General features: G+C 32.7%; 1 protein-coding gene across 2 annotated transcripts in view; it reads left to right on the top strand.

Annotated features, from left to right (window-relative positions):
* Window positions 1-12,917, top strand: part of LOC111059621 (motile sperm domain-containing protein 2) — a 52,731-nt gene extending 39,814 nt beyond the window's left edge. For both annotated transcript variants that reach the window (XM_039431294.1, XM_039431293.1), the window contains exons 7-10: window positions 1,222-1,337; window positions 4,906-5,097; window positions 7,342-7,485; window positions 10,099-12,917. In XM_039431294.1, coding sequence (XP_039287228.1) covers window positions 1,222-1,337; window positions 4,906-5,097; window positions 7,342-7,485; window positions 10,099-10,311 — 665 coding nt within the window. In that variant the 3' untranslated portion in view covers window positions 10,312-12,917. The remainder of the gene's footprint in view (window positions 1-1,221; window positions 1,338-4,905; window positions 5,098-7,341; window positions 7,486-10,098) is intronic.
* The last annotated feature ends 3,596 nt before the right edge of the window (window positions 12,918-16,513 follow it).

Raw genomic sequence — 16,513 nt, 5'->3', positions numbered from 1 at the left:
CTTTAATCGTCGTTAATTTCACAAAAACCAATCAGAGAAGCCTCCTTTTCGAAAAGGCTTCTCTGTTTAGTTCTCGTGAATTTAATCATGATTAAAATTTAACCGGCTTCTGTGTAACCGGGCCTAAGTCTGTTATTCTCTTCCCAATCATTCATATTGAGTTGAAAATGATATAGTTTATAAACGCAGTTTTAGTAATCAGCTTAGCAACATAGCTAAAAGTTTTTTGGGTGCAAATTTCAAACAGAATTTCTATATTTGGATTGTTTTTATGTGATAAATTACAATTTGAAGCAATTTTGGACATTTGTAATGGTGAAGATGATTTTGAAAATGTTTTTCTGTAAAAATTGAAAGTTGAGTTTTAACATTCTTTAACCTCAAAATTGTTCCAGCAATCAGATTTTTAAGGGGAGCAGACCAAAAAATAACTCCATATGCTATAATGTTAACATACCTTTTACTAGAGATCTATCCAACCGATCAACCTGATATTTTGAATACTGAATAACATGGCATTTTTACATAATATTTTAGCTCACGCTTTTCAGTTTTCAACCATTTTTTCACTAAATGTGATTTTTCTGAATGACTACTCGAAAATACATTATTGAATTACAAAAAGGTATATGGAATGGGATTTAAAAATTATTTCTAAATTACCTCCCTTTCTCTAAACCTCCTACCTTTCTAAATTATAATAGTGCTAAATGGTACTGTACAAAATGTTAGACGACTACCTCAAAGAAGGGTTCCTGATAAAAAGGTACATATTTTTACATAACGGCTTATGGAGTTATTTTTTGGTCTGCTCCCCTTAACTTAATTATGTATAACGCTAGTTCGCCTCCATGGTGCACATTGGGTGATTCTAAATGGACTAGCAAATAATGGCGGTCAGACAAACTTATGTTCTGACTGAAAACTACACAACGTCGCAAAGAAATTGGAAATATACAGTGTATATATAGGCATTTGAGACTCATGAGCTATATATTTATAGTGTATCTTCCATACGCTAAATAATAATGATATAGTATCTGTGAATGTATAAATGAAGAATAATATTCTCTCTGTACTGAATACGTTCACTGTTGATTGGGAATCCAGCTCAAATCTTCAATGTTTTTATATCAATTTTAGCTGTTATTTTGCTTTTTAGGATGTATTTATTTGTTTATTTGCTCGAATAAAGAATGAATAAATAATTTTTGATTCTAGAACCACTGCTACAGATCACACCCTCCGATCATATCTCTTTCAGTCAGGAATGGTCTTCAGATTTGAGCGGCTCAGCCAAGATTACCAACATTGCAGATTCCATCACAACCTTCAAGGTAATTACACCTGTTATTTTAAGGTAATTAAGGTATTTAATACTTGTAATGTGTTAAAGTTCGTCTGATAGTATTAAAGCATCAATGGTAATATTGATATTGAAGTATCGAATGGTAGCCTATCGACTATTAACTGTTTGGCGGTACAAAGTTCGCCGGGCCAGCTAGTAAGAATTGAATTGAATTGAATTGAATTTATTGCCAAAAATCACATACAAATACTTGTACAATACAATTATTAGAGTATAATAAATACCTGCAAATAGACATTGATTGTAACTTGCACAACAATAATATTATCAATGTAAAATTCGGCACTGCCAACATAAAAGTCCTTGTGTGTTGGTAGTGAGTTGCAGTTAACTTATTCTGCTTCAATTCTAGTCAAGTTAGAAGAGATATACAAATTAAATTAAAAAGAGCTAAAGAAAGTATTACACCAATATACAAAAGTCTCGAAGCTCAGAAAAAAAATTAAAAACTTAAGAATAGTACATACTATATGACAAAGTAGTATCCAATTGACCAGTATGACGTCATGAGGCCATCATCAAGTGAATCTTTCACAAAGGAGAATAAATAAAATAATACAATAAAAAAAATCCTGTAAGATGATGTGGGAACATTTACAATACCTGGTTCAAGAACGTGAAAATGGAAAAACCATTGCTTAATGTTTTTAGTAACAATGCTAAGAAATAATTTAGGCTCATATAGCTGCAGACATTCATAGTTATAACACATGAAACAAGTCAAAAATAGATGTTCCATATACTAGATTCTTCGCTGCTCCTTGGGACGGGCTGGTCGAGTGGTTGAAACTGATGTGAAGTTGTTGGGTTTTTCCTTGAATACCAGAATAAGCTGGACAAGTCATATTGTCAGTGTTTGCTCCAGGCTGTGCAGTGCACTCTATCTTCTGCGGAAGATGAAATCGGAATTCGGCGCCGGATACCTCCTTACTGTCTACTGTGCCATGTTTCACAGCCATGTCTGTTATGGACTTGACCTGTGAGGACACTCTGGCCGACTTGGTGATGTACTGCTTCTGCAGAAAAAGGCTGTTCGAGTGCTGACGGCCAGTGACTACATGGCTCATTGCAGACCACTCCTCAAGAGGTTAAAAATGCTTAGGCCCGGTTGTACAACAGCCGGTTAAATTTTAACCGTGATTAATTTCACGAGAACCAATCAGAGAAGGCGTTTTTGAAAATACGGCTTCTCTGATTGGTTCTTGTGGAATTAATCAAGGTTAAAATTTAACCGGCTGTTGTGCAACCGGCACTTAGTCTACTGTTGTAAATCAGTTCATTCTTGAATGTGTGGTTCGCATCAGGGCTAGGAGTGCTGATACTCGTGGTGAGATGTCATTGGCTATGGAACCCGTCAGACTCACCTTATCAACATGTCAAAATGCCGTTTAGCAAGGACTCAGAGGAGTTATCCTTTCATTGCCTTCAAAATGTTTAATAAGCTGCTAGAGTGGGTCAAGAATAGTGGAAGTGATAGACAATTCCGAGCAGTTTTGAAATCCCTCTTGGTGGAGCATCCATTCTATAGCCTGAGTGAATTTCTTGATAGTGAAATGACATTTTGAAACTTTTTTGTGACTGTTTTATGAACCCTGACACAGTCTATCCAGCAGCGCTGGTCAATGACTTATAAAACTAAAACTAAACTAAAACTAGATTGAATATAGTGTGGTCCACGTTATAATGGCAGTGGAGAAAGATTCAAAAGATTCAAAAAAGATTCAAAATTTATTTATTCAAGTAAGTCACAATACATTCCGGTCTATACACGAATCTACAATAAATTACAGTACAACAACTAATTATGCAACAAATTTCACATATTATGAAAACTTATTAATTACAATGAAGATTGAATGGAACATTAGAATATTGATAATATAGTATTGTAATGTAAGTACATAAATCAGCGGTGTTTCAACAATGAATAAATGATAACTTCAATGAATAAATATACACCCCACTATAAATTATATGTGTTGGGGTATAAGTAATTAGTTGCTTATTGCGTGTTATAATTACTATTTACAAACTTCATTCACTGATATAGGATTAAAGTTTTTTATAATAAAATTAGTAAAAATTTATAATACAAACAAAATTATGGAATTAGTAGATAAATATTAATATTTTACTAAGGATAATAATAAGAAAAGTTATTTTAGAAAAATGAAAAACAGTAAAGAGAAGAATGAAGAATAAATAGTTTCAATATTTACAGTCTAACTAAATTTTCACAATTTCCACCCCAATATCAACCAACCAGGAAAATAAACTTTTCTTGAACCTGTGTCTATTGAATTCAGCCCTAATGTAACTTGGTATTGAGTTGTAAATTTTTGGTCCCAAATATATGTAGTTTCTTTGCCCAAATGTAGTGTTCATCCTTGGTACTATTGAATGCGTGTTTCTCTGCCTTGTTTGATGGTTATGATCTGCCAGTCTTATGTGTTCGTTGTTTCTCCTCATTCGCGTGATGATAGCCTGGATGTAGAGTTGTCTTACACTCAGTACTTTACTGTCCTTGAAAAGAATGTTCGTGGGGAATTGATTCTCCTTGAAGCCTATTATTTTTAGTATTCGTTTTTGAAGTTTATGGAGAGGTTCAACATGTATAAAATTCGTAGCTCCCCAGATAATTATGACGTAGATAGGAGAACAACATTGCCGATCCACTGTCTTGTCAATGCCTTCTATATACGGTAGCTGATACAGGTTTATTGATGAAATATTAACTGTTCATTCTCGTTTAAAATGAACAATTATATTTTTTAAGCAAGAAATTATATTTTCCAATAATTTCGTAATGAATTTTCATAGTTAAGATGAACTATTTTGTTAATTATTAATTATACATTGTTAAAAGACGATCTGGCAACAGAGCAAAGCAAGAAAGAGAAAGCGCCATCCGCTTTGTTAAATGATAGACAAGGATGGCAATACCATTGCTAATCAAACACTGCCATTATAACGTGGACCTCACTATATGATAGCATAGAGAAACAATAGCATAAGTAGATATCCCATGGTATAGGGCGTTTATGTCGCAACTTTTACTGTTATCTCAAGCCTATAGTCCACGTAGTTCTTTCCCGTGAAACTGTGTGACGCTGGTAGTCTCTCAAATTTTGCCGTTCATACACTCTTACCCGGTCAAAACAGTAAAAATCGACAATAGTCGACAGTAATGGGCTTAAACGTAAAAGTTGCGACATAAACGCCCTATACCATGGGATATCTACTTACGCTATTGTTTCTCTATGATCATAGCAACCAGTCCAAATCACGTCCACCCAAAGTTTGTTCCCACTCAAAATTTGTTGTGTTTATCCACATAACGTTCTTCCTTCATTGTTCCTTTTTTTCTGTAATTCAATGTTTCCTCATCTGATTTTATTTCATTCATCTACACAAAATCAAATCAATGTTTGGAGAATCAACAGGATAACCTCAAAACTGTTTATCTCTCTAATTCTGCAGATTTTATTGATTGATTTTAATGAATTTTATGTTTGATTTTAAAATTGATTCCTCAGATGAAAACTACATCACCGGAAAAGTTCCGAGTTCGACCCAGCTATGGTGTGCTAGCGCCCAACGCCTCTCAGGTTGTCAACGTTTCATTGCAGCCAGGATATTCGGCACAAGGTCTAATCAGGGAGAAATTCTTGATACTCAGCTTTCGAACCGATGTTGAGAACCCTAGTGATGTAGCAGAGCTGTGGAAGGTTAGTCTATTATTCATCAATTTTTTTTTATAAACTGATCTCGAGTTTTCACCTGTTATACCCGGTTCCACCAAGCTCGGTCAAGACATTAAATAAATAAATGGATGTAATCTAATCACATATTTCTCCAGGGCCACTTGATTTGTATTCTAAAACGGTTTTTGAAAAAGGTACTATGACATTATTATTTTCTGAATAAATATAATTTTATTGTCAAGTATCAAGGCATGCTATGAGCAATGTCGAATTCACAAGTTGTATTGTCATCTAAATGAAGTCGTATCTGACAAATTAATGTTTTCATCAAAATTCAAAATATTATTTTTTCAATAGTTTACAATAGTATATTGTAATTATGGAGTGATCCGTGGTCTAGTGGATAGAGTGCTTGCGTAGCAGCATAGAGATCCCGGGTTCAAACCCTCTCAATACCAAAAGTTTTTAACCAGATCACTCCCGTGTTATCGGATGGGCACGTTAAACTGTCGGACCCGGCTGAAGTATGACAGTCGTAAGGCCCATTGACGGCTTAAATTATATATTCAGGCGGTGGGACCTTCCCGCAAGGGATTCCCCACCAACAAAAGCCATACGAATTTACTTTTTTTCTATTGTAATTATGCCGTGCAAAGCTTAGAAGCTATTGGTGATCTGTTGGAATTAACATTACAGCTAAAGGTCATCAAATTTCATTGCTCAAAAAATTCGTCAAAAATGTTTTTTGACCAACCAAGAATATTATATTTACAGACGGAAATTACTGAGAAATTGCATTTATTCAAATTCTAATGAATTAATAATTATTATTAAACGAAAATCCAAATCAAATGCTGTAAATCACCCCGAAGACTTCTGCGCTACTATTCAAAAATTCGATTCCCGGGCTGACAAAATAATTTTTGAATAGTAGCACTCATCGAATTTCCATCTAGCTGTTTACCCTGTTGTCAATATTTGCAGTAGCAGAAGTCTTCGGGGTGATTTACAGCATTTAATTTTTCATTTTCGTTTAATAATTATTGTTATTGAAATTATTTTCGTATGAACAAGTGGAACGGATCTTCTGTCTAAGCTGTCTATTGAATAACATTATGCCACATAGCTATTTATCGACTCTAAAGGTGCGTACAGATATACGCGCCGCGAACATGAGCAATTCACTTTTAATCAGCTGATGCCAATCTTTTTATATCTGTATCTTACCGTTTCTGTAAAAATACAGATATAATCAGCTGATTAAAAGTGAATTGCTCATGTAAGCGGCGCGTATATCTGTACGCACCTTAATAATAATATGTTGAATGAAATGTCAATATGTTATTTCCTCTTGTGTGGTTAGAGTGTATATCTCTTCCGAGGCGGTGCTCTGACAGTTTTTTCATATACGATGGCCATTTTTATTTCAACCTCCGAATGGCCATAAATGAAAGACGAATGTATATAAAAAATAATTCTTTCACGAAAAGTTACTTACACTTATGATTATTCTTCAACATATACTTGCCGTGAAGTTTGAAGCATTTGTCATACTAGTGAATCAGCCTATCAAATACTCCTTCATAAAATGCTGCCGCCAAATGAGATCAAGTGGGCTTATGACGTTGTTTTGGAGCTCCTCGCTAGTTTGGAAGCTCTGCCCTCAAAGTCCTGTCTTGAGTTTGGGGAGAAGGTATAAGTTACTAGTCACCAAGTCAGGTTTGTGTGGTGGGTGATCGAAATTATCCCATTTAATTAATCTGCCGAAGAAGCTGTTTGGTTGCACCAGCACTGTGAGGCCGAGTTGTCATGCATCACTATGGTTTCGGAAGTTTTTTTTAATTTTAGACTAACGTCTTTAATTTTCCGACACAATTCACGCACAATATCATCACTATCACTGCGTGAACTTCAATCATTCTTCAGTAGGTAGATTTATACTGAACTATTGCGTTTTGCTTGCAAAACTACGCGAAAGTTATTAGAAAAACCTAGCACTTGGCGGGAGGCTCAATTAAGGCGGCCATGTTTGTGGGTCTATAACTCGACTACAATTGACGATCTGGCCACATTCGTACACAGGGCGTCTGGTGGGGAAACAAGCTGTTCAGCTCTGTATAAATCAACGACTTATAGAGGATTCTTTCAAGGGACCGAGCTTCCACTGCTAACTATAAAATGTCCGAATTATCGAGGCTCAACTATAATTGAATAGGTTTTATTATTCTTGGTTCTACTACTATCCTGAATACATTGTTTGTGTTTCAGAATGTGGAAGGTAAAGAGATACACCAGACGAGACTGAAATGCGTGTTGGGCACTTCGAGCCAGAATGGTTCGGCATATGGCGTGACGTCATCATCACGTACAACCGATACTGATTCCGCAATTATTAGTCAATTATTGTCTGCGGTGAGTCACGTCTATATTTACTAAGATATTCTATTCTCCTAACTTGACACAAGCACCAACGTTGGCGCATGCGCTCTGTATTGAATAGTACTCGTAGTTCCATCAGTAGCGGTCAAAATGAATCAGAGCTACAAATTCATGTCATGAATTCTTCATTATTTGTAATATTATGATTGTAAATCAATCATAATCAAAAAGATCTGAAAATCTCACTCATATGGATTCAGTCATGTATTCAAAAAGAAGAAAATTCAGAATTTGATTCTCTTATGATTTATGATTGCTATTTGCTCTCTGTTCTGAAGCTTGTTAATCATTTTTATAATTGTCTATTATGAATAACTCAAATAATCATTACGCATTTACAGTATTGATTTGTGATTTCTAGCTAAACTATTCTGTAGTACTCTATGATTTATCAGAGTTACTATTATCATAGAGGAAAGATAGCATGAAGTTATCCCATGGTATAGGTCGCTTAATATGATCCAAATTTGAAGCCGATTTTTTGTCAACTCAAGCCGATTACTGTTGACTACTGTCTATTATCACTGTTTGGGCCGGGTGAGAGTGTAGGAATGGCAAAGTATGAGAGACTACCAGCATCACATAGCTTCACGACAAATAACTACGTGGACTATCGGCTTGAGTTAACACTGAAAATTGGAACACAAACTGAACTTGTAAAAGAAATAACATCTAATTTCAACACAAACAAAAAATCTTTGGCTGTGTTTCTGGACTTAGCCAAAGCATTTGATACTGTCCCACACATCAACCTGCTTGAAAAACTTGAAAAATATGGATTTCATGGTCCGGTCTTGAAGCTCATTGCTGGTTATTTGGGGAACAGAATACAAATTATAACTCTGAATGGAAAAGAGAGCAAAGTAACTTTTACAGGATTCGGCTTACCCCAGGGTACAGTTCTTTCTCCGATTTTATTTTTAGTTTATATGAATGATCTATTAAGTCTTCCTATCAAGGGATGTAGAGTTTTGTCGTATGCTGATGATACTGCATTGGTTTTTACGGGGACTTCATGGGACAACGTGATATCCTTAACCAACATCGGACTAGCTGGTGTGAGAGTGTGGCTTGTTAGAAATGCGTTGACACTAAATTACTCGAAGAGCGTTTATATGACTTTTTCACCAAACTCAAGAACTCAACCCGATGATATCACACTTCAATTAAAGGCAGTAAGAGTACACAATGTAAATTGCCTGTATGGCAAGAACGGTAGCAATCGTAATCAACTGCCTTGCCCTTGTCCCGTTTTAGAAAACGTGACCAAAACAAAGTATTTAGGTGTCACTCTGGACCCTCATTTAAGATGGAATGAGCATATAAATAGTATGTGTAGCAAAATGAAATTTATGATCCACAAATTTTATAATTTGAGCTTACTCAAAGACAAAGGTCTAAGTAGAATGGTATACCTAGCATATGCTCAGTCAGTCTTCCAGTATGGAATTAGGGTGTGGGGTGGCGCTTTCAATGCACATTTTAAAAAATTGAATGTTATTCAAAAGGGTATTCTCAAGGCAGCCTTGGGAGTGCCCAGACGATACCCTAGTCACCAACTTTTTCTGAAATTTGGAGTTATGACAGTCAGACAGCTATATATTAGAAATCTAATTAAATATATCAGCAATCATACAGATATCTTTACACTGCATCAAACTAATTATATTTTCAGATCTGCAAACAGATATATTCTTCCTCGAACTGACTTAACTATATGCAGAAGACAATTCAACTACATAGTAAATAAACTAATAAATATTATTCCAGAACATTTTATAAAAATAAAACCCTCTAAAGCACTTAAAACAAAAATTGAGAACTGGATCAAGACCGAAAATGTTGTAGTCAAACTATTTCAACTCTAGGCATTCATCAACTCTTTATTATCATGTTTTATTCAAATTATTTCCCCCTTTACTATCTGAAAGTTGTCTATCAAACTATGATTTTGTTACTTTGTCTTATCGTTTGTAAGTATTGAGATGTGACCTGGTTTCCATAGTTTTATTTGCTCTAGTGGTTTGAATTAGCTCTTTTTTTTCTATTGACATGTTTGCTGTACCTAGTTGCTCAAACTCACTGCCGGCGCACAAGTTTTCTTTGCCGGTAGTGCCATTTTGTAAGTTAAAATATTTATGTTATCAATCTGTATTATTTTATGGCAAATAAATGAATTTGAATTTTGAATTTGATACTCTATACTATTTTGCATTCATATAATAATTTGTTGTACATATAATAATGTACATATTGAATTTGATACTCTAAACTATTTTGCATTCATATAATAATTTGTTGTACATATAAGTTTAAAATCCAAGTATTCCAAGTAAATCTGAGTGCTAGTATTGATTTAAAATTGTTTATTTTGTTCATTCACACTAACATGAAAATGACTACTACATGATATTTCAAAACATGTTGTGTAAAAATGAAAATAAGTTTCAAAAGAGTACATGTGCATTTTTATGTACATCCAAGTCAACTTTAGTAGACAGAGTCTACTAACTTTGCATCCAAGTAGCCCTTAAAATAATGAATAATGAATAAATGAATAATGAATTGTTGGTTTGTGATTTGTAGGTGAATCATCTGACCGAATCCAACGAGAAAATCAGGGCTGACAACGCCTACAATCGACTACTGCTGAAAATCTCCATGTTTTTCATCGTACTTTTGGGCGTGGGACTGTTTTTCGTTATGAAGACTGTTCAAACTATGTCGCCGAAAACAAACGCCGAATCTTGTGAAATGTCCTATGCTTCTGAATACGAATCCCAATACAGTCCTGGTTAATCATCTAAATTATTTTGTCCGATGTCGAAATTGTAGCAGAGATATTTTTGTAAAACTTCAATAGAACGTGGAAAAAATTATTTAAAAAGCAATATGTATGGCATAAGTATGCCATAGAGAATTATGTATGGAATAGTATTGGAAAAGTTTTTGAATTCTTGTTGAGCATAAAGCAATCAAAATTTGATTTTTTTGAAATGCTACAGAGAGTTATATTTTCTTTAATTTAGTGCCGGTTGCACAAAAGCCGGTTGAATTTTAATCCTAATTAATAATTTATCTGATTGCCAATGAATTGCAACCAGAGGAGTTTATTAACAAAACATATACATAATTATTATATTATACATATACAAAATTTGCTTGTACTAAACTTAGTTCTAATTATGATACGGTAATCGGAAATTAGGATACGGTATTGTAATACGGTATTATAATTCCCGGAGAACCAATCAGAGAATCCGCCTTATCAAAGAGGCCTACTCTGATTGGTCTCGTGAAATTAATCACGGTTAAATTTTAACCAGCTTTTGTGCAACCGGACCTTAGAGGTTAAAATTAATCTGTTTTTAGTGTTGAATAGGTTTGTAGTAGCATTGATTAATACAATAATTTTGTTTCGTTATTTTCTGTGAAAATTTATCAGTTTCCTTTATCATTTTGTATAGGCTCACTTCTCAGATTTGCCAAATTCAGTTTCCCGCACACCACTGCGTTTCGCAAGACGGCACGGGAGCGGGAGAAACTTTAGACCGTTGTTGAATGGTTGAAATCGTCGCAGTCCCGTCCCGTCATGCGATTCGCAGTGGTATGCGAAAGGCTGTATTTGGTAAGGTTGTTTTGAGGTGTAAGAAACATGACCAATTTAATGCTGAGACATTGTTATATGTGATATTATTTCTGATATTACAAGGTCTAATAATACTGTCAACATTTCTCTAATGCTAACAATATAGGCTACACATAGAAAATATTTCATTTATTCACTTGAAACTGTGATTTTTCACGACGAATCTTCTGATTAATAACAGATAATTTAGCTCGTGGTTATAATATATTATAATTATCTTGTGGTAATTAATAATTACCACAACTTTTCTTAATTACACGTAGAAAATATTTCATTTTTGATAGAGCTTCTTAGCTCAAGAACTATTTCAGATCGAGGCATTGTATGAGGTTGAAAAATATTTCTAAAAATTAAATGAAAAGACTAAGAAATTATCAAAAATTTATTTAATATGAATAATTACCACAATATCAACTACAAAAAACATTTCTAAAAATGGTATAATTGAAATTATTTCAAGTTCATGCGAATTGGGCTTCAGTTCAACTCATAGTCCAGGCTGCACAAAAGCCTGTTAAATTTTAGTCTTGATTAACTGCCACGAGAACCAATCAGAGAAAGCCTTTCCAAAATAGTCTTCTGTGATTGGTTCCTTGCTATTCAATCACGATTAGAATTTAACAGGCTTTTATGCAATCGGGCCATAAAGTCTTCATCAAAGTTGGGAACTATTCTTATAAATCGAAAGACAAGCCTCTATTCTGAATGAAGATCATATTCACAAATGAATGAATAAATATTCAATATTTATTTCTCTTGAATTGTAATTCTTTGTTTAAGCTTTACTATTTTAGTAGTGATTAAAATTTAACAGGCTCTTGTGCAATCGGGCCATAAAGTCTTCAAAAGTTGAAAACTATTCTTATAAATCGAAAGTGAAGCCTCTATTCTAAACAAAGATCATATTCACAAATGAATGAATAAATATTCAATATTTATTTATCGTAAATAGTAATGCTTTGTTCAAGCTTTACTATTTTAGTAGTGATTAAAATTTAACAGGCTCTTGTGCAATCTGGCCATGAAGTCTTCATTAAAAATTATTCTTATAAATCGAAAGTAAAGCCTCTATTAATTCTGAATAAAGATCATATTCACAAATGAATGAATAAATATTCAATATTTATTTATCGTATATAGTAATTCTTTGTTCAAGCTTTACTATTTTAGTAGTGATTAAAATTTAACAGGCTCTTGTGCAATCTGGCCATGAAGTCTTCATTAGAAATTATTCTTATAAATCGAAAGTCAAGCCTCTATTCTGAATAAAGATCATATTCACAAATTAATGATAAAATATTCTGTTTTTCTTTCTATTACATAGTAGGCTAATTCTTTGTTTAAGTTTTACTATTTTAGTATTTATCTGTGATTTAACCGTTTACTATCACTAGTACTTGTGTATATTTGTCTCAGTATGCTGAAGTTTTTTTATTAGAAGTTGAAACCATCTTTGTTATATGTAATATAGATTTGTATCACTAAGGTGCTTTGAAAAATTATTTAATATGCGAGTCTATAGGCCTATTAAACTATTAGTAAGAGTGTCAGACTTTTAGAATATTCTATTTCTGTTAATTACTATTAGTACTACAAATTAGTATTTGTTTTATATTTTGGTAGAAGATCAATTCTGTTAGTATAGATGTAAGCATTCATCTATTGATATTTCTTATCCTAAGCATTTTACAAGAATAATGAAAGTGGTTGATTTTATTTTCTGCTTAATACAGTATTAATAAATAATTATTTTTTCGATGTTTTGTTCTTTTTTGACATTTCAATACACTAAAGCCTCATTTTAAATGAATGTTCATAGATCTACAATCCTTGAAATATTGTTCATTGATATTTTTTCCAATGGTATATTTTATGAATAATAATGTGCTCTTCTTGAAATAATATAGATCTATAATTTATAGATCTACAGTCCTTGAAATATTGTTCATTGATATTTTTCCCAATGGTATAATTTATGAATAATAATGTGCACTTCTTGAAATAATATAGATCTATTATTTATAGATCTTCAGTCCTTGAAATATTGTTCATTGATATTTTTTCCAATATTATATTTTATGAATAATAATGTGCTCTTCTTGAAATAATATAGATCTATAATTTATAGATCTACAGTCCTTGAAATATTGTTCATTGATATTTTTCCCAATGGTATAATTTATGAATAATAATGTGCTCTTCTTGAAATAATATAGATCTATTATTTATAGATCTTCAGTCTTTGAAAAATTGTTCATTGATATTTTTTCCAATGGTATATTTTATGAATAATAATGTGCTCTTCTTGAAATGCCTTTCGTGATTGATATTATACTTCTTAGTTACCAGCGAATAAAATTGAAATAATATTAGCAGGACTTCCTATATACTAGGTAGTATATAGGAGGCCCTGATATATTAGCCTACAACTTTTAGCAATGCAGAATTCTTATAAGTGTTGGAAAATGTAATTCATTATCTGATTATCATTAAAATATCAAATATTGTCTGATCGTAGCCAGAATCATTATAATTTTTTGAAAATAATATTATTTTTGTAATACTTCTTTACCAAATATCAATAACTAAATCAAACACCAATTCAATTAAAATCAAATACCATTTTAAGAATTTGTAAGTGTTGTTTATGAATTTAAGTAATTATTCTTGGCACTGTAGTTGAAACTTATTTGAATTATTCATAGAAGATAATATTAGCGATAAAGTATTAGCGTGGTATCTTGTTCTTTATCGATAAAATATTTTCAAACATTCAATCATTCAATATAAGCCTATTACTATAGAAAGCTATCATAGCTTATGAGGATACATTTAAAAATAATCATTTTTTGTAAGTAAATTTGCTAATATTCATAGCAAAATAGTAAGTTACACCATGTTTGAAAATATATTTCTCAAGAGCGCCTAATCACAAAATACAAATAATAATAGTTATTTGTATATCTAGAGTGAAAAGTGCTGTTTTTTCTCCCTGAGGGAAAGTTTGAAGCCCGAGGCGAAGCCGAGGCAACAATTTTCCTGAGGGAGAAAAAACATTTTTCACTCGTGATATACACAACATTTTTCCTCCACCTACATTTTATAAAACTGCTAATAAAATAATTTTTAAAAACGTATGTGACCAAACAATGTGTTACAACATAATCTAAAAAGTAAACAGAAACAGCTGCTTGTAATCACAGTTCTCCTCCGACAGCACTATCTGTCGGCTAAAGTTGTAATAACAATGACAGTCAAAACTACAGCTATGATGAAGTTCCCGTTTCAAATTTGATTAGTTAATAAGTAATATTCGTTGGCTGATATTTTGAATAACATGGAATAAAAGAAAAAAATATATACATTTTTTTAGTATAGTGATATGAAGTTTGTAATAATAATTTCAGCATACAAACATAAATTTTATATATCGATCAAATGTCTGGTTGAGGTATTGAATTTAGTTGGTTTAATGACTACTCTATATGCTTCCTCATCTGAGCTTAGACCTTCTGACCTATTCCGAATGTACGTTTTTAAAATAGAGATGCTTCCCATGTTATTAAAAATAGAGTCACTTTTACTCCCTAGGGAGTTTTTCTGTTCTTTAGTACCGAGAGCGAAAAAGTGACACTTTAGTATCATGTTTCAGGGAGTAAAGTAAGTACTTTTGACAGTAGGTGGAGGAAAAGTAACTATAACCATATTTATATAATAACTATATTACATAGCTATATAACAATGGTTATATAGTTACTGTAACTACAGTATTACTATGTAATATAACTACTATATAACTATGGTTATATAATTACTGTTATAATAAACTCTGTGATATCATGTGAGCATTTCATCAACAAATTATCATAATGACATGCATTTATTGATTTTGAAGTCTCATTAAACTAATGGCTTATCAAATATCTCACATTAGATGTTGGTAATTCTTTCTCTATATTGTCCAATGTAACTGAATTAATACTAGTGAGTACTTAAGTATATTTTGTACTTGATTAATTTTTTGTTCAATAAAAATTCCGATGGCTTTAAATACAGCATGAAGACGATTTTTTTCAAATTTCGATTTCCATATCCTTTGTTTTTCAGGAAAGACCTGGCCCAATCCTTCAGAAGATACTATAGTGACCGAGCGAAGTGAGGTCTAAGATTCAAGTCGACGGTTTGGCATTTCTCTTAATGTTTATATGTTGCGCATTTACGGCGAAACGCGGTAATAGATTTTCATGAAATTTGACAGGTATGTTCCTTTTTTAATTGCGCGTCGACGTATATACAAGGTTTTTGGAAATTTTGCATTTCAAGGATAATATAAAAGAAAAAAGAAGCCTCCTTCATACGCCAATATAAGAGTTAAAATCATACTATAGAATTATTCATCATAAATCAGCTGACAAATGATTACACAGATGTGAGGGGATGCCAGTCTATTGCTTTATTTCCATAAGGTCTTTAGTTTCAATCAGGTACTTGTGGATGAGAATACTGCGTGAGGTCTACTGTTCACAGAGCTACTAGTAATACCATGTTTGACATTGGTGTTGCTACCCTTGTCTGTCATTCGACAAACAGATAACGCTATCCTTTTCTAGCTCCGCAATGTTGCCAGACCGTTTTTTAACAATGTAGAAATATAATTAATAAACTGAATATTAAATCTCGATCATGGAAATTTATTCATCCATTGAAATATATATTTTCCTGACTGGTAAAACATAACAATTGGTTATTTTAAACAAGAATGAACAGTTAATGATAAAATTGAAAATACACATATGGGTTCAGGAGATACCCTACGGCCATTTTTGTAGAATTTTTGGAAATCATAAATTGGTTGAAGCTTTGCATACTTATGCACCTTGATGCGAGGAACAGGGATCTGCAATCGGATTTGAAAAACTCGTTACAGTTCGGGAGATATGGCCAATTGAAAATTAACTAATTTTATGTTTGCGGCTGCATTAACTCTATAGTACTGTAGCTAGAGGCGCCAAATTTGGCTCCGACATTTCTCAAGTAAAGCACTATCTGTGATGAAAATTTCAACCAAATCTGAGATACTTTTGGTTTTACTTAAAACATTTTCATGAAAGTCATCATGAATTTTTAAGAATCTTGAACGGATGATCGAATTTGGTGCCAAATCTTGATAGTAGCCTACTTGACGAGAGTAACAATATTACTTCATCAAATTGATGAAATAATACTATTTCACAAATAATACTAATTCACTACTATTAGGAATCTTTAGTAAATTAGGAATCTTTTATTTATTTATTTATTTATTCATTCATTCAGAATTACACAACTTACAGGAAAGTAGCACAGGCTTAT

Source organism: Nilaparvata lugens, chromosome 6, assembly GCF_014356525.2.
Source record: "Nilaparvata lugens isolate BPH chromosome 6, ASM1435652v1, whole genome shotgun sequence".
Lineage (NCBI taxonomy): Eukaryota > Metazoa > Arthropoda > Insecta > Hemiptera > Delphacidae > Nilaparvata > Nilaparvata lugens.
This window is presented reverse-complemented; position numbering and strand designations above follow the sequence as displayed.